We start from the raw sequence: 22,526 nt of genomic DNA, 5'->3' as shown, positions 1-22,526 counted from the left end.
ATCCAAGAAAGGAAGCCTTCAAGCATCTGAGTAGCAGTGCCAGATTAATTAATATTTTGGAAGATCATGCAATGGAGCAAAATACTGGTGGAGGTGCACAGAACCAGCACGCTTAGAAACACATTGTGAGATGTTGGCAGATAGATGGTTCTAGCAGCAGCTATGGTAGTCTGGGTTAGCCAAGGTTGTGTGACATCGATGTTGCCCAGACACTCATAAACCAAACCAAACCAAACCAAACCAGGTTGGAAGAGACCTTCAAGATCATCGCGTCCAACCCATCAACCAATCCAACCCACCTAAACAACTAACCCATGGCACCAAGCACCCCATCAAGTCTCCTCCTGAACACCTCCAATGTTGGTGACTCCACCACCTTCCCAGGCAGCCCATTCCAATGGGCAATCACTCTTTCTATGAAGAACTTCTTCCTAACATCCAGCCTAAACCTCCCCTGGTGCAGCCTGAGACTGTGTCCTCTTGTTCTGGTACTGGCTGCCTGGGAGAAGAGACCAACCTCTACCTGTCTACAACCTCCCTTCAGGTAGTTGTAGAGAGTGATAAGGTCACCCCTGAGTCTCCTCTTCTCCAGGCTGAGCAACCCCAGCTCCCTCAGTCTTTCCTCATAGGGCTTGTGTTCCAAACCCCTCACCAACTTTGTTGCCCTTCTCTGGACTCGTTCCAGCAAGTCAACCTCCTTCCTAAACTGAGGGGCCCAGAACTGGACACAGGACTCAAGGTGTGGCCTAACCAGTGCAGTGTACAGGGGCAGAATGACCTCCCTGCTCCTGCTGGCCACACTGTTCCTGATGCAGGCCAGGATGCCATTGGCCCTCTTGTCTGCCTGGGCACACTGCAGGCTCATGTTCAGCCTACCATCGACCAGTACCCTCAGGTCCCTCTCTGCCTGGCTGCTCTCCAGCCACTCTGACCCCAGCCTGTAGCTCTGCATCAGCTTAGGCTGGAGTGATCAAGACTCAGAAGGAAGATGCAAACGGCAGCAGTGATAAGCAACAAGTTTAAAAAGCTAAATTGATTACTAATAGCTTGGGGACAGAATACAGAAGGAAATAGTACACTGAAAAAAAATCTTATGTAAATAAAATAGAGCATTTGGTTGCAGAGCTCAAAAAAGCAACTCAGGCATCTAAAAGCTCTGTGAAATGGGTAGGAAAGTCAGTGTAATTAAATGTCCTCAAGGCAGAGTAAATACAGTGTGGCTTGGTTTAGCGCAGAACAACTCACCAAGATACAAAACCCATGCAAGCACTTAAAAACCCAAAAATCACAAGATACCATCATTTAAACTCTCATCAACTGCAGAGTATGGGCCAAATTTAGCATGCCCAGGAACATGGTGAATTGGAAGTTTTTAAGACTTGTCTATGCATGGCTAGGTGGTGGAGTCACCATCACTGGAAGTGTTTCAGAAGAGAGTGGATGGGGCACTTAGTGCTATGGTTTAGTTGATTACATGGTGTTGGATGATAGGTTGGACTAGATGATCTCGAAGGTCTTTTCCAACCTGGTTAATGCTATTCTGTCCTACCCTACCCTACCCTATCCACAACATGAAACTAAGGGGTTATCTGTACAGAAACCCATTCAAAAATAACACACATTTACTCCCTAAGCAAAGTATATACAACTAAAGCTGTGGCACTTCAGTGCCCCTTCCTATTTTAAGCTAAAAAAACCCACTTCAACATACACACTTAAACTCTGGAGTCTCAGTTGAGTCTGTGCTTTGCTTCTAGGCACCACAAGATTCAGCTGTTCTTCACCATCAGAGGTAGTGAAGGGTGTCTAATTTTCTGGCTCTTGCTCCTCACTTCAACTCTAAGATCATCACTCTTGCTATCAAATCAACCCAGCCTTTGTTCAGGACAGGTGCTTTTTTACTTCTGCAGAATTTCCCACTCCCACACACAATCCAGGAGACAGCCTGTATGAAAGATTTATATCAATCCTTTATGCAGCAACAGAAGGTTATATAAAAGCAGGACATGCAGAATACAAAGCAGGTTTGAAGCATTTTAACTTGTAGGTGATACAGTTAACACTGAAAATTCAGGGTTGTCACACAGAAGTCTTGTGCTTTCCAAAACAAAGGGCTTTCTTCTTTCCTCTCAACTGTAGCACAATTTGCAACATTAAGAGAGATGTTGGCCCTGTTCCACCACTGAGTGTTTGAAGTTGGTTCAACTGGGGCCGGATTTCATCCACTGCATGTTGACAATAACAAGACAAGCTTCAGCATGACAGGTGTAGTTGCACAACAGCTCTACACAGATCTTAAATGAGCTGTCCCCAAAAGGGGACCTGTAATGACTCATACTTCCCCTGACCTTGCTGCCACCCAGGCAGCCAACTTGGGGACCTGGAGCACAAAAGCGAATAGCAGGGAAACAGTTGTCAGAGTTTGTGTGGAAGAGGAGGAATGAGCTGTGGAGGCAGGAGGAGAGCAACAAAGTCCCACTCAGCTCAGGCTGCAGTTTCACAATACATCGCCTCCAGTGGCAAAACCACCTCACTGGGTTCCTCCATCCACCTCAGAACTTCTCCTGCCTTGTGCTGGAGTCCATGACTCCCTTTTGCTAGCACAAATACTTTCAAGTCCACTTTGTAAATTCCATCACCAGAAAAGAAGCATCAAATATTCTCTCTTTTCTGGGGGATACCTTTAGCCTATGTAACTTTGAGATAACTCTGCTTCTGGCATGGCATTGCACACAGTTAAATCAGTGCAGCCACAAAGAGATGCACTTCAGTGCAGGAATGGGCATTTCTTATGCATGTTTCTTGCCAAGGCCAACATAAAACACAATTAGACACTAATATTCTCAAACAGCATATGCTTGATAGCATATCTCACAATTACTCAAGAAGGTCAACAATTTAGGAGGTAAAAGGAATTTTTCTTCCTGCTAAGTGTTAAAACAATGCCATCCCCTTCATAGGGCCTTAAAAAAAAAATAAGCCATTAATATGATGGCTCTTGATAGTAGATTAAAGACTACCTAGAAGCCTGAGCTACAGTCTGGCTGCAGGATGCTGCCAGGGAGCCCAGCAAGGTCTGAAACTATCAAGGAGAGAGGTTTCTCTGGCAAGTGTGGTATGAGGATAGTATCAGCAGGGCATTTTCCCTGCCATCCTACAGGATATAATAAACATCAGTGGGTGATGATAGCATCCCAGCCACAATTCAGTCTCACACTCTGCTGGCTCAGTGTTCCCCTCCTCAGAGGGAAGACTATTCCAGAACCACACACACCAAGGCATCACAATTACATTTCCCCTCTGTTGTTACCTCTACAGTATGAACATAAAAAATATTACCCAGAAGTGAACATACCAGCTAACCAAGCCTGAAAAGACATGTTTCCCTTGGCCTTATTTGCTGAAACCCAAGCCAGAACACCACCACAGAAAAGCAGGCAAGTATCAGTCTCTAACAGGGGAGCTAGAGGAGCAAAGAATGGACATCAGCCCCAGCATGATATTTTGTCAGGACTTGATTTCTAATCAGTGTTACTACACATTAATAATACCACCTACCCTGACAGCCAGCTGCTGGGCCCACCTCTCACAGTCCATCACCCCTGCTGCAAATAAAATGACAGAACATTTGGAGGTGATGTACATGTCTCCTGGAAGCTCCAGCTTCACGCTTGCCCATATCCCAAGCCTGGCTCCGTGCCATTAACTGAGGCAGAAGAATCTAAAGCACAACTAGTAAACACAGAAATCAGACCCTGTCCCTGCATGGCAGGCAAGGTGTGAAAAGCATTGGCCCTGGTGATGGAAACACTCGATGCTTTGCTACAGATAGGTCCAGCCCAGTTAACCTTGGCAGGCTGAGCATTGAGGACAGCAGGGATCCCAGCTGATGCAGGAGCTGGGCAGTGCTGTGGATAGCAACTGCTTTTAAGAGTCTTCCTCCTCCTGCTCTGATGGGTAATTGAGATAAAGCCAAAAGAGCCATACCACAACACTGGCAGAGCCTGAAATTACAGCCCCAAACATCTCACTTCTCTGCTGATGAAGGTAAGAGACACTGCAAGCTACACCATGCTTTGGGAAAATGGTGAATATCTCTTGGGCCCTGGGAAGTAACTTAAGTTGAGCACAGTCTACATAGGACTACTAATAATACCAAGCACTTTAGTAGCATCAGTGTAAGACATCACACAAATGAAAAGGGCAGAACTAGACTGCTTACATCAATGCCAGCTCTCCTCCTGTATTTCACAAAGGCACACATTCTGAAGTAATAAACAATGGCAGAGGCTTTTGTCACTGCTCACTTGTTCCCACAAGAGGTATTCCCACTGAATGCTTGAAGACTTCAGATACCAAGAAAAGAAACAACCATCAGTGGCTTTGCTGGGCACCACTGCACCTCTTCACTGCTCAGTGCTCTAGCAGCAGCAGAACAGCTCTGAGCCTCTAACTGAAGGAGAAAACCTCTCCAGTGCAACTGGGGCAGCCTTGTGACACAACTGAAATACCTTATGGCCAAAGTTAAACTTTGGCTTATAAAGATTTGAACTGTTTAACTTCCTGCTCACCAGTTCGCTCTGCAGCAGTGCTTTAGAAAGGACAGAGAAGAGGCACTTTCTCCCCTGCTGATGAACAAGCCACAAACAGCCAGTTGTGCTGGGTCAGAACCCCTTTTGCCCATTTTCTCTGAAAGAAGAGGGACATTTGTGCTGGGGACACAAAGGCCGATCTGTTCAGAGCTGGCTGCAGTCCTCCTGCCTGGCTCCCATTGCTGGGCTGACACAGGCTGGTGTCAAAGGGGGAAGGGGGAAAACACAAGCACTGTCCCATGTCCCCAAAGACTGTTTCTAGCAGATGCCATTATTTCCAAACACTGCACTTTGTGAATGCTTGTGCGAAGTGCTCATGACAATCTCAGCTGTGTGAACTGAAGTTCAATTTGTATAGTCAACATTGCTGCTCTTTAAGAAGAAGCTAAACGTGGCTACATTTTTTCCAGTGGAAAAAGCTACGATCTGCAAAACGGTTCTTCTCTCCTTGGCAATCATTGCCATTTGCTTGTTTGTTTTGTTGCAGGGTAGGTCAGGAGGGAGCAATGATAATAAAAACAAGAACACTTTTTCTCCTCACCTTGAAAGGTGACAGGCTCAACAGCAAGCAGCTTTATATAGTGCAATCAGCACTCATATGCCCACAGGAGAGGGAAAACAAAATCCTTGGTCTTAGTCTTGCACAGCCTGACCCAAACTTAGCTTCATCAAAATCAATTAAGACATGTTACATATGCAAAGGTTATCCTCATCCATGTAGTCACAGGATCAGGACACAGAGCAAGATACACACTAAATTTCAGCCTACCTACATGCTGGCTAGGGCATCCTGCCTGACTTTGCTGCCTGACCACTCTGCCTCAGTCTGCAACATAGAATACTTTCACCTATTTCTGTATATTTTTATTTTCATATATTGTTATTATACAATAATTATTTAAAGGCTGAAGAGAGGGTGACCTACTTCTGTGCATAGGAGCCATGGATCACGTGGATCCTCTACTGCAAGGCAGCTGTGAGGAAGGCTGGTCTGGGATGGGGGCCTGCCAGTGCCTCTCATAGCTCAGTCCCCCGTACCATCTCCCATACTAAACAGGGATATGGTAGGAGGCAGTTCTAGGACAGAAGCAAACCCCCTCCCCAGACCAAGATGAAACTGGTAAGCCATCTTTTCTCCAGCCTTGGCCACTGTGGCTCATACACAACATCCTTCAGGGGGACTGTTCAGAGGACTCAGGCTGCACCCACAGGGGTCCTTCAACCAGAAATGAACTCCAGAGCAGCCAAAGTGACTCCTCCTCCCCAGCTCCCAGCATTTACCAAAGAGATCATGTTCAGAAAACATGGATGACTTATTGCAGATCAGTGTCTCACTTGACTTTCCTGAACCAGTTATTATACTTTAACTGGGTACACTTCATGTGATAAACTGCAAGAGCTTTCTTTGCTGCTCTCTTCCAAAGCTATGATTACAGGTATGAAACCAGGAGTTAGTTTCAACTCACCACATTTTCTAATGATACCTATATTTAAAAGAAAGAAAACACAAGGTAGTTGAGTTGCCTTCCAGGCCTGGAGACCTCAGAGCTTCTTAGCTGACCCAAATTCTCCCAATATCTCAGACATGAAGTACTTGCAGTTCATGTACTGCCTTGTGACTATTCTAATTCCCTCACTTTTCAATCACTTTTAAACTGTGATTGCAACTTTACACCTCTTTGGAGATAAAGGAAATCATCATGTTTGGCCATTAGCCAGGTGGCCATCAGCAGCTGATGAAGCCTGGCCCAACAGAGTGTTCATCCCCAGCAGGGATTTGCCATTATTCAGATACATAAAGCAACCAGTCAGGATAAAGTCAGCAAGCCAATGTTTTGATTATGCAATTACTTTTTCAGCTACAACTGCAGGTTTTCCTGCATAATTAGGCTGACAAACATCAAACTTTTCCTGATGTTGCCTCACATCCTAAATGATGCAGCCAGAAAGGAAGCAAATGATATCCAGAAAAATCAAGAGGAGAAGAGCATTGCATTGTCAGGTCAAGGGCAAGATACACAGACACTTTGGGCTGGAGTGTACTCTGCAAACCTAGGGTATCTCTGATACCTGTCACAGTATGGCATTATACACTGCAATGGCACCAAAGCAGCAGCAAACTAATTTCTCTTGTAGAACCCCACCTACATATTGAGAGTGCTACAGAGAGAGAGCAGAAGGGCACTTATAAACCTCCCTTTCAACAGGAAAGAGGTCAGATTTCTGCTGGGTGTAGCTTTTTGAAGAAAACAGAACTCTAAAAACCTGTCTTCACCTGAAAATACATTTTTGTTGTCTCTACAAACAGTGACTGCTTTGTGCTCCAGTTAAACATTATTTTTAGTGTGTCTGTGCTGTTGCAGAGTTCAGATCTGAGCTTAGCCCTGAACATGAAAGAAATTCTGAAACATCCTTTGGAAAGCTCTTGATACAGTATCTGTCACCCTGGAATTTAAAAGTCTGGGGAGGTTTGCAGAAGCAACATTTGGATGCTTTTCTGGTTTGAGACATGGACCCACAGCTTAGGCACAGATCTGGCTGTGCCAAGTTATTTAACCTTTGTGATTAGTGCTGTACAGTAGATTAAGAAACAGCAATTGTTTAATCAATTCTTGTTGCACAAAATGACTGAACTCACAGATTGAACTGCTGCCACATTATTTCACAATGCTTTTGCTCCCCAGTCTTTGTGGGAGTGGGAAGGGAGGAGGGACAAGCCACAAGGATTGTGGAGTGGAGGGGAGCGTGGAGTCAGGTTTGCTAAGCACAGCAAAGCAGCATGTTAACAAAAAGCCTCAACTGAGGAGTTTGTGAGGTCTTTCACTCGTGCAGGAAGCCAGTGAAGTGAATCATTCAGTAAGGGCCACAGAACTGTCCATATTATTTCAAAGGATAATTAATGCAGTAGCTATCAGAGATAGGATAAAGCTGGATCAGCATCTTTTCTTTCCCATGAGTGATTGTGCCAATGTTACTTTGGAATAAAATATACCCTAATCCCACTGAAATCAAGGAGAAAATTCACATTGGCTTGAAGAGAAGGTGGGTTTTGCTCTCACACATTCCATACCACATTCACTCTTCACTTTTATTTAGCTGTCTCCAGCAGACAGCAAGTTGTCCCCTCTAGCCTGACCACCACATGCTCAGTGCTGGGGGCTTGGACACAGACAGTGGTGCCCAGGTGGAAAACACAGACCCTGAAAAAAACCCACCAAAACTGCAGGTGCAGACTCCTGTAAAACACTCCAGCAAACAAATCAACCCAGAGAGTCCTTCAGTGCCAACTATAATCAAGACTATTTACTTCCATTTTCATAGAACAATTAACTTAATCTACAAAGCACCAACAACAAATAAATTCTGTCTCAGGTATGAGCAAATGCATGTACAACACACATGCAAGCTCACAGCCTATGCTGTATGTGTCTATTCACTTGTATCTTATGCCCATGTAATGGTGTTGATAAGACATTTAGAGCTATGCCCACACCAGCTCTGGAATTAAAGAGCTACATTTGGAGGCATTATTAGCCAGTATCAGCTAACACAGTAGACGATAGAACACAAGCAAGGGGAAAATAAAGCAGCAAAATAATGCATCACACATTCCCCCATAGAAATAATTTCCCAGCCTTTATGGTTTCATGAGCACCTCTTGGTTCTACATAGTTCTATGCCAAGTCTTTAACAGAGCAGAAGCTAAAAAAGCAGTGGGTAAGTTTAATTTACAACTGCACTAAGGAGATATTAAAATTGCACCAAGAGCTATTTTAGGCATCTTTTGGAGACTCAAGAAGTTTCTTCTTCTTTTCCTTCTGCACTAAAAGATTCTACTGTCAGTTTCACAGAAACAAGGAAGTGTGCCCCCAGAACTATGACTAAACGAAAGGATCAAACATAAATGCCTTACAGGAATTCATGTAATATATCACTCATGACTTCTCCATTGGAAGGATATCTGCCTTGGCTCATACCAAATATATGTCCTTACCAACCGTGTACAACGTGTGCATCGGCAGAAAAATAACAGAATAAAGTGATTAAGGGAAGAGCACACTTAAAGCTCCCAAAGAAACTACCTGCACATACAGAAATGAACAATTTTTAACAAGATGGGGGAAAAGCTACTGCACTGAGCCGGTCAAAACTTATTTTTTGCCATGAAAATTTCCTTCTAAGAAATGTGGCATGATTGCAAAGATTTCTCCAAGGTGAGAGAGAAGGTGCATTGGGCAATTCTCTGCTCTTCAGTATCACAGCATCACAGTATAACTAAGGTTGGAAGAGACCTCGAGGATCATCGAACCCAACCTATCAACACAGACCCCATGACTAGACCATGGCACCAAGTGCCACGTCCAATCTCCTCTTGAACACCTCGAGGGATGGTGACTCCACCACCTCCCCAGGCAGCCCATTCCAATGACCAATGACTCTCTTGGTGAAGAACTTTCTCCTCACCTCGAGCCTAAACCTCCCCTGGCGCAGCTTGAGACTATGTCCCCTTGTTCTGGTGCTGGTTGCCTGGGAGAAGAGACCAACCCCTTCCTGGCTACAACCACCTTTCAGGTAGTTGTAAAGGGCAATGAGGTCACCCCTGAGCCTCCTCCAGGCTAAACAATCCCAGCTCCCTCAGCCTCTCCTCATAGGGCTTGTGCTCAAGGCCTCTCCCCAGCCTTGTTGCCCTTCTCTGGACACGTTCAAGTGTTTCAATGTCCTTCTTAAACTGAGGAGCCCAGAACTGGACACAGTACTCAAGGTGTGGCCTAACCAATGCAGAGTACAGGGGCACAATGACTTCCCTGCTCCTGCTGGCCACACTATTCCTAATGCAGGCCAGGATGCCATTGGCCTTCTTGGCCACCTGGGCACACTGCTGCCCTCAATCAGCACCCCCAGGTCCCTCTCTGTTTGGGAGCTCTCAGCCACTCTGACCCCAGCATGTAGCTCTGCATGGGGCTGCCAAGTATTCCAAGTAGATAATTCTGCTTTGAAAAGTTTTTAAAAGCAAGTTGAAATCAGCCTTTTGAAAGCAAAGTGCTTTCAAATACAACACATTGTAAACAAAAAAATCGAATTGAAATGTCACAAAAATCACCACAGAAAGCTGCATGTTTTAAAGTCGACTCTTCCTTTCCTCCCTGAAAAACCAAAAGGTATCTATCTGCTCCTCAGCATCTTATTAGCAGAATGAACCTTGAAACCTTCATAAGGCCTTAATACTATTCATCCACATAGACTAAAAGCTCTGGCAGTACTTTAATAAAAATTCAAGCATTGAATACCAACATTTCAAGGTATGCTTATCAGGAAAGTTCAATGTATCTGTATAAATCTAGAGCAACACAGAATGGTCCTTGTACAGGAGTCCTTACACAGGGAAAGCCTGGAATCAATTAAGTTTATTTTTATTGGATGATATTTTTTTAATGTGCCCAGACTCACTAGTTATTTCCTCAAGGCTTCACCAACAAAAAGTTGCTGATGTTTTGATAGTCTGTTCCACGTGTTTATTTATATATATACACATACATATATATAAAACACATTGAAAGGAAAACATATAACTGACAGAGGATCACTTTCATTTTCAGGGATCCTTTATACACCATCTCTTGCAACTTCTATTTATGGCTTTCCTTCCTTAATGGCGTCTTTCAGGGTTGATTTTAATGTGCTAAGTGGAAACTCCACTAATTCGTTACGGCAATGCATTCTTTATGACTTGCCCTCCTGCATCCCTGAAGTCTGGCTTATGTATACAGATAGCCATTCACTGAATAGACTGGGAACTTCTTAAAGCTAATTGCTTTCACTTGTATTCTTCCTGAATTAAGATTTTGTTTTCTTTTATTGCCTTTTTTTTTTTGGCCCAGGCACCTCTCTGTCATTCCACAAACATGAAGAAGACTGAAGTTACTAGGAGATATTTATGTTTGTTTTTGTTAAAGGTAGGAATACAGATTTCCTCCTCAGGGCTAGACAAGAGCCATGTGTACAAACATCCTGGTATCATCCTGCAACCCAATTGCTACACCTGCAAGGAAGAGGGCAGCAAAAGGCATGAGAAAAACAGTGGCTTCAAGCAAAACAAACTGTGACATCTGTAGCACCCTGAGGTTTGTTGGCAAGTTTAAGTGTTGCTTATGCCTCTCTCTGCCAGTGTGCTCAGGACTTCCTCAGCTGCTTGAAAAAATTGAGCTATGTTAACCCTTTGATCAGCCATTTACCTCAGCTTCCAAAATCTAGATGAATTTCATTTAGGCAAAGTACAGTACACCTGGAGGTCTTAATGAAAAATCTGCCATCATTACCCAAGTCATTCCAGCTTGAAGTTTGCTTCCCTTCTCTTGCAGGAAGCACATCTTCAGCAGAGCTCACAATAAGACACAGCCCCTGCTCTGGAAGAGGTATTCCAAGGGTGCAATGTATAAAGTCACTCCATGTAGTATTGAGCTAGGACAGCCCAGCACCCTTGCAGGGGAGAGACCTGACAGGTAACACAAATATCACACCACCCTCTCCAGACCTGGCAAATCTCCAGCAGGCTCAAGTTGGTACAACAGAGTTGGCTTCAAGCACATTTGAAGGTCAAGTCCCAAACAAGTAATGCCTGTTGATGGGGCTGTTCATTACAGGAGCATGTACATAAATACATTGTACAGTGTGTGTCCCTGTGCCTAGGTATGTATTTATACAGTAGGTAATCCTATAGGAATCCCACTGGCTCTCTGGAGGCGCCCCTCCATCCCAGCCCCACTGCTGATGGAGAAGACTGTGTACCAAGAGTCTCTCACTGCATGAAATAGGACAAGTAATTCAAAAGGGGCAGAAAGTTAGCAAGGATAATGTGTTCTTTGGGAAACAACAGCCTTTGGAAGTTTGGGGGTTGTTTCTTTTTCCTGTCAACAACAACTACAAAACCAAAAGAGTCACTCAAAACAAAAATATGAAAACAGCCAAGAAAGGAAACCACAAAAGAATTCAAACAGTGAGTACTGAAGGCAGCTCTTGTTCACCTCATTCCTGGAAAATACTCTTGAACATCCAGTAATTAAATCCCTCCTTTGGCTTCACGTCAGCAAGAGAAGAATCCTGCTGGCTCCTGCCCGGAAAGAGCAAGACCAAAGAGAAGCTGCCTGCTGTAAGGGAAGTCACATCTGTCACTGCTGTTCTGCCAGCCCCACTAACCAGTTCTGTCCTTCCAGGCTGTTTTGCAGTGATTAAGGCCCAAGCTCTCGGATAAACAGATAACCTATTACCATCTGAATTAAAACTATTGGCTTAAAGCAGCCAACAGTAGGTACATGCTTCATGCAGCTGCTGCTTGCTCCCCTTGCAGAATTAGAGCCAATGGCAGTTAAAGCACGTGTTAGGATAGTAAATCATCCTGGAAACAGGTATTATTGAAACAGCTCAGACTACAGTGGAGATATGTTATTTCCATAATATAGCTATCAATATTCTTTCATAACTATCTGATCATGTTAAAAGTCAAAATAGGTACTGCACAAGCAGTATATGGCGATGGCAAATGGAACATAAAGCTTAACTAATGTTGCCATTTCCCTGAGAGGGTACAGGAGACTGATAAATAGTCCCATGAGATCTTGTTATATGTTGGAGCAAATTGTACCTGCCTGTGTACTGTACCTCCTTTGCCAGAAGAGAATTTATATTCTGAGAGTATCCTTTAAAAAAAAGAAAAGAAAAGAAAAAGGTGGTTTACATTTTTCCTTTTGGTTATGATAGGTCTCTAACTTGCAGACACTTGGGAAAAGCATACTGTTTCTCAGATACTTGCACAGGAATTTAGCCTATTTTAGCAGGCCATTGAAATGAACAGAAGCTAGTCATACAGATGTACACTCACATTACTCACCTGTGCACTCCCTGAAGCAGATAACACTGCTCAAATGTTTTTCTTATGGGGAAAGGCTGAGGGGTCTGGGTCTCTTCAGCTTAGAGGAGACTGAGAAGTGACATCATCATCATCATCATCATCATCATCATCATCATAAACCAGGTTGGAAGAGGCCTTCAAGATCATCGTGTCCAACCCATCAACCAATCCAGCCCACCTAAACAACTAACCCATGGCACCAAGCACCCCATCAAGTCTCCTGCTGAACACCTCCAATGATGGTGACTCCACCATCTCCCCGGGCAGCCCATTCCAATGGGCAATCACTCTCTCTGTGTAGAACTTTTTCCTAACATCCAACCTAAACCTTCCCTGGCGCAGCCTGAGACTGTGTCCTCTTGGTCTAGTACTGGCTGCCTGGGAGAAGAGACCAGCATCCACCTGTCTACAACTTCCCTTCAGGTAGTTGTAGAAAGCAGTAAGGTCACCCCTGAGTCTCCTCCTCTCCAGGCTAAGCAACCCCAGCTCCCTCAGTCTCTCCTCATAGGGCTTGTGTTCCAAACACCTCACCAACTTAGTTGCCCTGTTCTGGACTCGTTCCAGCAAGTCAACCTCCTTCCTAAACTGAGGGGCCCAGAACTGGACACAGTTAATTAATGTTTATAAACATGTGAAAGGTGAGTGTTGCGAGGATGGAGTTGGGTTCTTCTCAGGGATGTCCAATGATAGGATGAGGGGCAACAGGTGCAAGCTGGAGCAGAGGTGGTTCCAAGTGAACATAAAGGAAAAACTTATTTGCTGTGAGGGTGACAGAACACAGGAACAGGTTGCCCAGAGAGGTTGTAGAGTTTCCTTCTCTGGAGACATCCAAAACCCACCTGGATGTGTTCCTGTGCGAACTACTCTGGCTGATCCTGCTTTGGCAGGGGGGTTGGACTAGATGATTTTTTGAGGTCACTTCCAATCCCTAACATTCTGTGATTCTGTGAATGTAAGTCATCTTTAGGTGGAAATGTCCCTGAGTAGTGAGAAATAAACATAGCAACAGCCTTAGTTTTGATGACTTTTAGAGCTGTGCCAACAAATGAAACTTCCAACATTTCACAAAACACTGCACAACAGCTTTAGGAAGTATGTTAATAATTTCTAATCAGAGACAGTTTCTCTACATCTACTGCTCTGGATCATTTCCTTACATTTTACCCTATAGCTACAATACAGATTGCTGCTCTGGCTGTGACCTACTATGTGCTTATGCTCATGCCCTTAGTATATGAACAGTGAAAGCCATATCCAGTTCAGCAGTTCAAATTCTAGACAGGCGAAACTAAAGCCAGACCGTAACAGAAGTGCAGCAGTCAGAAATTCAAGTCTGCTAAAGAGTTATGCAGAAATTATGTCCCTTAATTTAACTTATGTGAAGGATCAAACTTAACCTTACAGCAAGGCAGTATCTGGTGGTGAAGCAATTTGAAGGACTAGTCACAGTTGATTAAACCTTTTTGAAGCAAATTTGTTAACTTATGTTCTGGAGAAAAGGATGTTTTGATAGCTAAGTGGATGATGGACAAACCAATCAGTTTTTTTCCCCAACTTCTCCTGCAAGCAGCGTTAGGTAAAAATCTTCTGTGCCATAGTTCATTACTCAGTGTTGCTAGACTCTGAAATATTACAAGATGCTGGATGCAATAATTTCAATGAATCCTCTCTCTTCCAGAAGTCCATTAGCCACCTTTTAAAGCATGGAGACCAATTCTCCATTGGTATTGCAAAATAGCAGCTGAAAGCTGTATGTTTGAGAGCATAAAGGAGGCTCATAGCACACCTTCCAACACATAGCATGAGAGACATACTCTACACTATATACCTTGTAGTTTCTCAGAATCCTCTCTAGCCCAAATCAGCCATGCCTCACCTCAAATATCATCTAACTCCCTCTTTGCAGTGATGCTCTTTAAGGCATGTACCGAATGCTGCCACTCCCCTGATGCCCCTTCCCATCTCTACAATGAGCTTTGTACCCTGCCAAAACAGACTATTTATTCCCACTATTCAGAGTTCTAGCTCTTTTCCAATTCACTTCAACAATATGATGCTCTCCCTGACTGCTCTAAATACAGATGTCCTGGCAGAGACCCTTAGCACAAACACAGATTATGCTGACGGCAGCACTTTTCTCTGCTCAACATAGTTTAAGGTTTGGAGAAGTGATGCAGCTAAGCCAAGCGAAGCTCACTTCACACCAGCTACAGCTGCTGCAGTGAGATCAGCAGGGCACCAGAAGACCATAAGAGACATGAATTGTACTCACCTCCACTCACACATCAAGGTCAGCAAAACTGCATTATATAGGCTACTCACAAACCCTACACAGTCATCTGAGGAGTGGCTGTGAGAACTGGGGTTGTTTAGTCTGGAGAAAAGGAGGAAAAGAGGAGACCTTCTTGCTCTGTACAACTGCCTAAGAGGGGGTTGTAGCCAGGTGGGAGTTGGGCCCCTTTGCCCTGGTAACAAGCAAGAGGATGAGAAGAAATTACCTCAAATTGCACCACTGAAGGTTTAGGCTGGATACAAGATGAAACTTCTTCACCTGAAAGGGTTCTCAAACACTGGAATAGGCTTCCCAGGAAGGTGGTTGGATCACCATCCCTGGTGCTGTTTAAAAGAAGCATAGATGTGCTGCTGAAGGACGTGGTTTAGAACCAGGCGGTAGAGTTAGATAGCGGTTGGATTTAGTGATCTTAGAGGTCTTTTCCAAAAGAAATTATTCCATGATTCTATTCTACACAGTTAAGAGACTTTCTGCATGTTCTAGAAGCACAACTAGCATCCCTTTATTCACCAACTATTTTTAATTTCTTGAAGAACTTTTTCAGACTGGAAAGCCAGTCTTCAGTGTAGTACTGGGACAGCTTTGTTCCCATCATATTTTATTCATTTATGTATGCTCTTGCTCCCTTGAACTACTGCTGCTTCAGATTTCCCTTCTACTGAAGTAGCTGTACCAATTCTACCAAGTAGCCATGGCAACATAATCTTGCAGAATAAAGTGCAAAATAATCCTATGATCAGAAATCTAAATTAGAAAAATAAAATGGAAATGACATGTTCTTATAGCCTGGAAGTAAGTTACCACTGGAATAGATTACAAATAGTTATGGTAAACCCTGCAACACTTATAAACTCTGAATGCACAGAAATGGATGCTATACTAAGTCAAATTTACAGAAGGAAAAGTTCTATACCATGTATTATACACAGAATCAACCAGGTTGGAAAAGACCTCCAAGATCATCAAGTCCAACCGATCACTCAGCCCTAATTTATGAACTAAACCATGGCACTAAGTGCCTCATCCAGTCTTTTCTTAAATGCCTCCAGGGATGTTTACCCCACCACCTCCCTGGGCAGCCCATTCCAATAGGCAGTCTCTCTTTCTGTGAAGAACTTTTTTCTAAAATCAAGCCTAAACTTCCCCTTGCACAGCTTGAGATTGTGTTCTCTTGTGCTGTTGCTGTTTGCCTGGGAGAAGAGCAAATCCCCACCTGGCTACAACCACCCTTCAAGTAGCTGTTGAGAGCAATAATGTCTCCCCTGAGCTTCCTCTTTTCCAGGCTAAACAACCCCAGCTCCCTCAGCTACTCCTCATAGGGCTTGTGCTCCAAACCCCTCACTAGCTTTGTTTCCCTTCTCTGGACACGTTCAACGTCTTTCCTAAACTGAGGGGGCCAGAACTGGACACAGTACTCAAGGTGTGGCCTAACCAGCGCTGAGTACATCAGTGTTCATTAACTATAGCAAAAGCCTTCAGCTTTGAATTCTACTCTAAAGATTTTTCAAAGAGTTATACCAAGTTTTCAATTTAGTTTTCCACAAAGGAATTACTGCTGGGATTTTTTAAATGCACTTTCCCCTCCCCACCCCCCCAATCATACTTAACACGTAGATTTTCTAATCATACTTAGCATGTGCAATTGAATCCCGGATCCCTAGACATATTTAATCTTCTAAGCGCCCTTAAGGAGCTGGTACTAAGTCCTAAAGAAGAGTTGTTTCCAAGGTGGGGGAGGATGGGAGTTGAGCGGGAACCTTGGTGCAAATAAATCCAGGAATGTGTTGCCCACAAAGGCCTTATTTCCTTTACAGTAACTGAGAAAGAGAACTTGTACCCAATTTACTGCAAAGATGATGTACTGATTCTTATCTGTGAACGGTGATACAGGCTGTCTGGACTGCTAAATTGGCCTGTAATCTAATCTAATCAATGAAAGACACATCAAGTGCTTCCACTCAAGCTTCACCATCAGTCACAGGCAGCTGAAACAATCAAAACTGAGATTCTTGGGGACTGCTTAGACCTGATATTCTTGAGAATAAGTACCTGCTCCTTTCCCTTTATATTTCACTTCTGAACTGATGTGTGCTGAGGGCAGCTACACAGGCTATGAAATGCAGTATAAGCTCCAAGTACAGAGCATTTCCCTATCTGCATATTTGCTGGCACCAAAAAAAGCCCAAAGTGTGTTCTCTGCATATTTACTGGAAATGTAAAGAATAACCATGCATACAATTTGCAGTCAGTGAGATTAACAGCCCTGACTGTAGTAAGCACTTACTAAGTGCTCAGTGCCTCATTTTTTCCCCAATACTTGCAAGAGACACACTTGCTTGGATAAATATTGTATTTTGTTAACCTCCCCAGAAATCTCCTGTTGTCACTACTTTACCAAAAGAAACAGAAAAACCAAGATAAGATGGAAAATAATACAGCCTGTGCCTCTAGCCTATTTTACACTATTTCAACATACAATTCACTCAGGCAGAATTGCTCTGCTTCACCCACAGAAAATTTTAATAGGGTAGGAAGGGGAGAACCCTTGCAGTTCTTACAGAAATACCGTTTGGAAATTGTTGCTACAGCACCGAGTGCACCACGTTTATTCTTACATTGCTTTAAACCTGTAGGTTACTCCCAAGAGAGCCACAGAAGATGACTATAGTTTACTGTCCATATGCTAAAATTCACAATGCAAGGGGCTGCCTCTCACTGGGAAATTTCTGCAAACCCAGAGAGGCTGCAAGAGCCACTTCTCAAGGGAACTGTAAGCCCTCCCTTGCAATTTTGTTCGCTTAATTGGGAATCACTCAAAACCAATTAAAAACTCTAGCAACACAAAAGAAGACGCTCTTTATCCTGATACATACCTTCCACCGTCATCAGAAGCTCATCTATACACATTTAACAAGTTAGGAAGTGATGCAATGTAAGAAAATATCCTGCAGCCAGATAGCAAAATACACAGTAATGTTTGGGTTTTCTTCACATCCAAATACAGCTCCCTGCAAAGGCATCTTGTCTGACATTAGCATGGGCTACTTCACTAAACACGTAGAGAATACATGTAAAGCACAACCAGCTTGGTTACAGAGCATGCCAAGGGACTGCTCTCATGTAGGAATCTCTGATAAGAACAAACACCTTTTGTGTCTTCAGAGTCTCTTGAATGTAATAGGCTTCTCACAGCACAGGAGGGGCTGCTTGGTTTTCCAAAGTGCTTATTTAAGAAGACCCAATTTAACCACAGGGAAATTATGTGTACAAACAATAGCTGTCATGATAATTTTAGCCGCCATCCATACCTGTCAGTATGCACTGTACAAGGAAGCAATCTCATCTCTCATGTAGGGAAATTCTTTGTGCTCCTGAACACTGGTGAGAAGTTTCATCCTGATGTACTGAACACCCAAGAAACCGTGCCACTAAGTCCAAAAATCAGAGCTTCCTCTTGCTCTGCTCACTGGCTGAACCCATGCCCAAGTTCTGATGGATTCTCTGCTCCCTTCCTCCCCACACAGGAATGCAGAAGAGCCTACAGTTTGTTGCTGAGCTGGTAAATGCCTCATCTAGCTAAGCAAGCGGTTTTAGGAGGGACACTATACTACACAGCACTCTGAGGTTGGGTGTGTTGAGCCATACTGGCTATATCTTCACTGCTGATAACCTCTAGGAAATCACAACGCATTGGGCAATAGCCACAGTCCTGCTGCTCTGTGATATACGCCCCTCAGGCTTCACACCTTGCTGGGTTTTTGCAAATTCATCTTTCCTGGTCTGGAAGTCAGAAACAAGTCCCTCCCTGAAAATATAAATGTTACATTTTGACCCTGGAAACACACTCTTAATTGGAGAAAGATCCCAGAGAGGAGCTGTGCTGGGGTCTTTCCCTGCACCAGCACAGGCTGCTTTTTGCAATACATACATCAAGGTTTTCCTTCCTACGCTTTAAAGGCGAAAAAACCCAAACTCTGGGGTATTTCTTCCACTAGTAATAAAAAGGCTAATTTAGACTGTGCTACTGTCTAAAAAGAAAAAGAAAGACCTTCAAAGTGGGGAATTGGATTGCAGAGAATTGTTTTAAACTATCCGTTCAAACGAGCCATTCACACAGAGAGGTTCCCTGCTGAAGGAGTAGCATCTCCAGGGGCAGTGCTATGGCCAACTCACATTTGGGGTACTCTACTGAAATAGCAAGAGAAAGGCAAGACAGAATACCAAGTTCAGTGTCAGAATATTTTAACTCTACGTGGCGATTACTACTCAAACATGCTGTAGATTTACAAATTACAAATTCAATTGCACAAACAACCACTGGTGTGCATCTGCCTTCATGGCAGAAAATAGCTGTGGCAATGAAAGGAGTGGAGAGATGGATGCCAAGAGTCCGCGCTGAAAAGGCTTCATCTTCCCTCCTACGGGGAAGAAAACCGTTTGGTTGTGTGTTTTTTTTTTTAAGACTCGTACAGCAGCAGTGTGTTCGGGTGCTGTTACTGCAGGCGCTCCACACAGCAAGGGAGACTGTTGCAAGCACTACATTACGTCCCTCAGATTACACCAAAGGTCAGCTGTTGCCCGGTCTGCACCCCGGGACGCGCTTAAACTGCATGCGCCAGTGACAGAAATTAGATGAAACAGCCTCAATCCAGACCTCAGAGAGCTCATATTAAGATTTCACCGGTCTGGCTGCAGCAAGGGAGGAGCAGACGCAAGTTGGTCCCGCGAACAGCGCACAGCACTTAAGGAGGGGAGACACGATTGCCCTCAGCTTCTTATGCCCTCACGGGGCACAAATTGTAGTTTCCACTGTCATGTGGACAACACCAAATAGTTCCTCAGCATACACCGAGGCATTTTCTCACCTTCCTTCCCCTTAAACTTTTTTCATAACTTTATGCCCTAGTTGGTTATGCACAGGGGCTTCTCATCTGCACCTCCTAAGCAGCAGCAGTTCCTCCCTCCACTCCTCAGAAAGCACCCAAATGACTCCTGTGAAAAAGCGTGCGGCACCAAGAGGGCTACATGCACAGTGAGGCAGGAGCACAAGTGGCGTGGAGGAAGGTGATGGCACAGGTGAAGGAGGCACTGCAACATGCCTCAAATGCCATTGACCTCTGGTTAAATGAACTTCTGGGCAAATATGCAATCACTCAAACGCACGCCAAGGGCATTTCTAAAGTTGTTCATTCTCTCAGGTGGCATTTGTATATTAGTCCTTGTGAAAAGACGAGGATTAAATGCCTGTGAATGTCTCTTTCCTCATGAACTTTCTGTCCTGGGGAACCCGGCTCTGCTTCTCCTCGTGGCCTCCCCAGCATCTGCCCCATTCTGGTGGTAGTCTCCTCCACAAGGACCAACATCTGCTCAGATTCTAAGGACACTTTTTACAAAACTCTGTCAGTTACCCTTGAGAAAGGAAACGAAAGCCGCTGATTTGCAGAGGTAGCTAATGTGTCAAAGAGCCACTGACAGCTTCTCAAGCCTCGTTTTCCCCCTCTTCCCTAGTAGGGAGTTGGGTAGCAGAACGGGGCAAGGAAGAATTTGAAAGCAGGAGGTTTCGGGCATTTCGAGATGGCTCGGGTAAAGTCCCGCAAGCCCTTCACTGACGATCCGAGGGGGCTCCTTTACTCCTTTATCCTCTCCTCTCCCGGTAGCAAACTCCTCCCGCCTTTTTTGGGCTGAAATTTTGTGAAAACGTCTATCTGCAAAACCCTGAAGATCCCTGTCCCGGTAGGGGTCGACCAATTTCCCATTGTAAGCCCTCAGCCTGGGAGCCGACCAGCTGCCGAGACAAGAGGGTGCTGCAGGGAATTCCAGCGGCCGCGCACGGAGGTGCTGAGGGAGGGCTCGAGCGGCGGGCAGATGGCAAGAAAAGTTCAAACTCAGCTCCCCGGATGCCTGCTCGTCCCTTCTCGACGGGCTCATTCCTTAATGCATGCCATCGAGAGTCCCCGCGCAGTTCGGGGTGAGGGAGAAAAAACTCTCTCCACTGGAAAGACTCCAGAAAAAGTGTACGAGAAGCACGGGGGCAACCCCTTCAGCGCCCGAGTCGGCTCCGCCACCTCTCTGCCCCAAAGCTTGCTGCTGGCGGCCGACACGTCCCCCCCGTCCCTCGCCCCATTCCCGGTGCCTACCTTCCAGCAGCACCTCCTTGCCGGCCCGCTTGAGCGCCTGCACCGCCTCGTCGTGGGTAGCATCCCGCAGGTCCGTGCCATTGACAGCCAGGATGGCATCGCCCACGTAGAGAGCCTGGGTCTGATCGGCCGCCAGACCCTTGAAGATCTTGCTGATGAGGATGGGCATCTTGTTCTCCTTGCCCCCCTTGATGCTGATGCCTAGCCCGCCCATCTCCTGCTTCAGCACCTTCACGCACCGCTTCTTGTTGGAGACGACCTCAGGCACCTGCTCCGGGGGGTCGGTGAAGGCGGTGCGCACCGCCGCCGCCCCGCCGCCGCCCTCGGCCCCGCGGCACGCCGCCCCATCGCCGCTCAAGCCGTTGTGGGCCGCGCCGTCGGGGCGCTCCTCGCCGCTCAGCACCAGAGCCTCGCCGCCCAAGTTGGCCAGCACTTTGTGCCAGCGCTCCCGTACCAAAACTTCCAGCCAGCCGCTGCGCTGCGCCCGGCCGCCCCCGCCGCCACCCGCCGCCGCTACCGCCATCTTAGGAGCATGCTGGAAGCGCGGCGAGTGACGGCACCCCCGGCACGGCGCGGCTGCACCGGACTTCAGCCGGGGGGCGGCGAGCTCCCGGCGCGGCGGGGTGGGGCGAGGAGCCGCCGCCGCCCCCCCGGGGCCGCGCCGGGGCGGGCGCACCTGGCGGCACCGCCCGCTGCCGTCTGGGCGTGGGGGTGTGTAGGGGTGTGTGTGTATGCTTGTGGTGTGTGCGCTTGTGTGTGCGGCCGTGCCTGTGTGTGAGCACACGTGTGTGTCTGCACATGTGCGTGTGAGCACACGTGTCAGTGTCTGCGTGCGTGAGTGTGCGAGCACACCTCTGTGTGTATGTCTGCATGTGAGTGTTTACCTCCGTGCATGTGTGGGTGCATCTGTGTCAGTGTGCGTGACCATGTGTGTGCACATGTGTGTGACACCATGGTGTCCCGGCCCTCTCACAGACGCATCAGGGGGTCATATCCTCACTTGAATTCCCTTCTTCCTTCGAGAGCAGGCTGACATTTAGCGCTGAAGGGACCAGGGCTCTTTAATGAAGTTAATTATACTTATAGGTGGCACAAAGGCAGTTAATTTTTTACTGTATGAAAGTAGAATCCAAGTTGGTTTCTGGCTTTGTAGGATGAAGGTGGTAGCTGAATGTCACAAATACTTCTGCACATTTTGAAACTGTTTAATTTGCCTTTTGGTTAAAAAACTGTTAAGGGTCATGGAGGCCACATTGCCCATTTTGCAGATTTTTGTCATGCTCACTTTCCTCCTAGGAAGTGATTTAGTGCCTGATGAGGGACTTAAAGTTCTGACTAAGGCACCAGACAGGACAAAACTTTTACTCTGTCAGTTTGGACATGCCACCAGCAGGCCTGGAAGTGTTGACCTACAGTGATATGACTCTACAGACAGCAAACACTTATTCTATTCTTTCTAAGCTAGGCTGAAAACTCCAGCAGTTCTGGACCATTTGCTGTATATGGGAGCAACACACTAAGGAAGCTGGAGTGGCCAGTGAAGTAATTGATCTCATTCATTTAATTGATCCCATTCATTTCAGCCACACAAGTTACAT

General features: G+C 45.5%; 1 protein-coding gene across 1 annotated transcript in view; it reads right to left on the bottom strand.

The window, feature by feature from the left end:
• The window catches only part of SNTB1 (syntrophin beta 1), a 119,116-nt gene extending 97,597 nt beyond the window's left edge, over positions 1 to 21,519 (bottom strand). Inside the window, exon 1 of the mRNA XM_068158625.1 lies at positions 20,929 to 21,519. Coding sequence (XP_068014726.1) covers positions 20,929 to 21,451 — 523 coding nt within the window. The 5' untranslated portion in view covers positions 21,452 to 21,519. The remainder of the gene's footprint in view (positions 1 to 20,928) is intronic.
• Positions 21,520 to 22,526: the final 1,007 nt, after the last annotated feature.

This window comes from Melanerpes formicivorus, unplaced genomic scaffold (assembly GCF_026170545.1).
Source record: "Melanerpes formicivorus ecotype bairdi unplaced genomic scaffold, bMelFor1.0.p_v2 SCAF_40, whole genome shotgun sequence".
In the NCBI taxonomy this organism is placed as follows: domain Eukaryota; kingdom Metazoa; phylum Chordata; class Aves; order Piciformes; family Picidae; genus Melanerpes; species Melanerpes formicivorus.
This window is presented reverse-complemented; position numbering and strand designations above follow the sequence as displayed.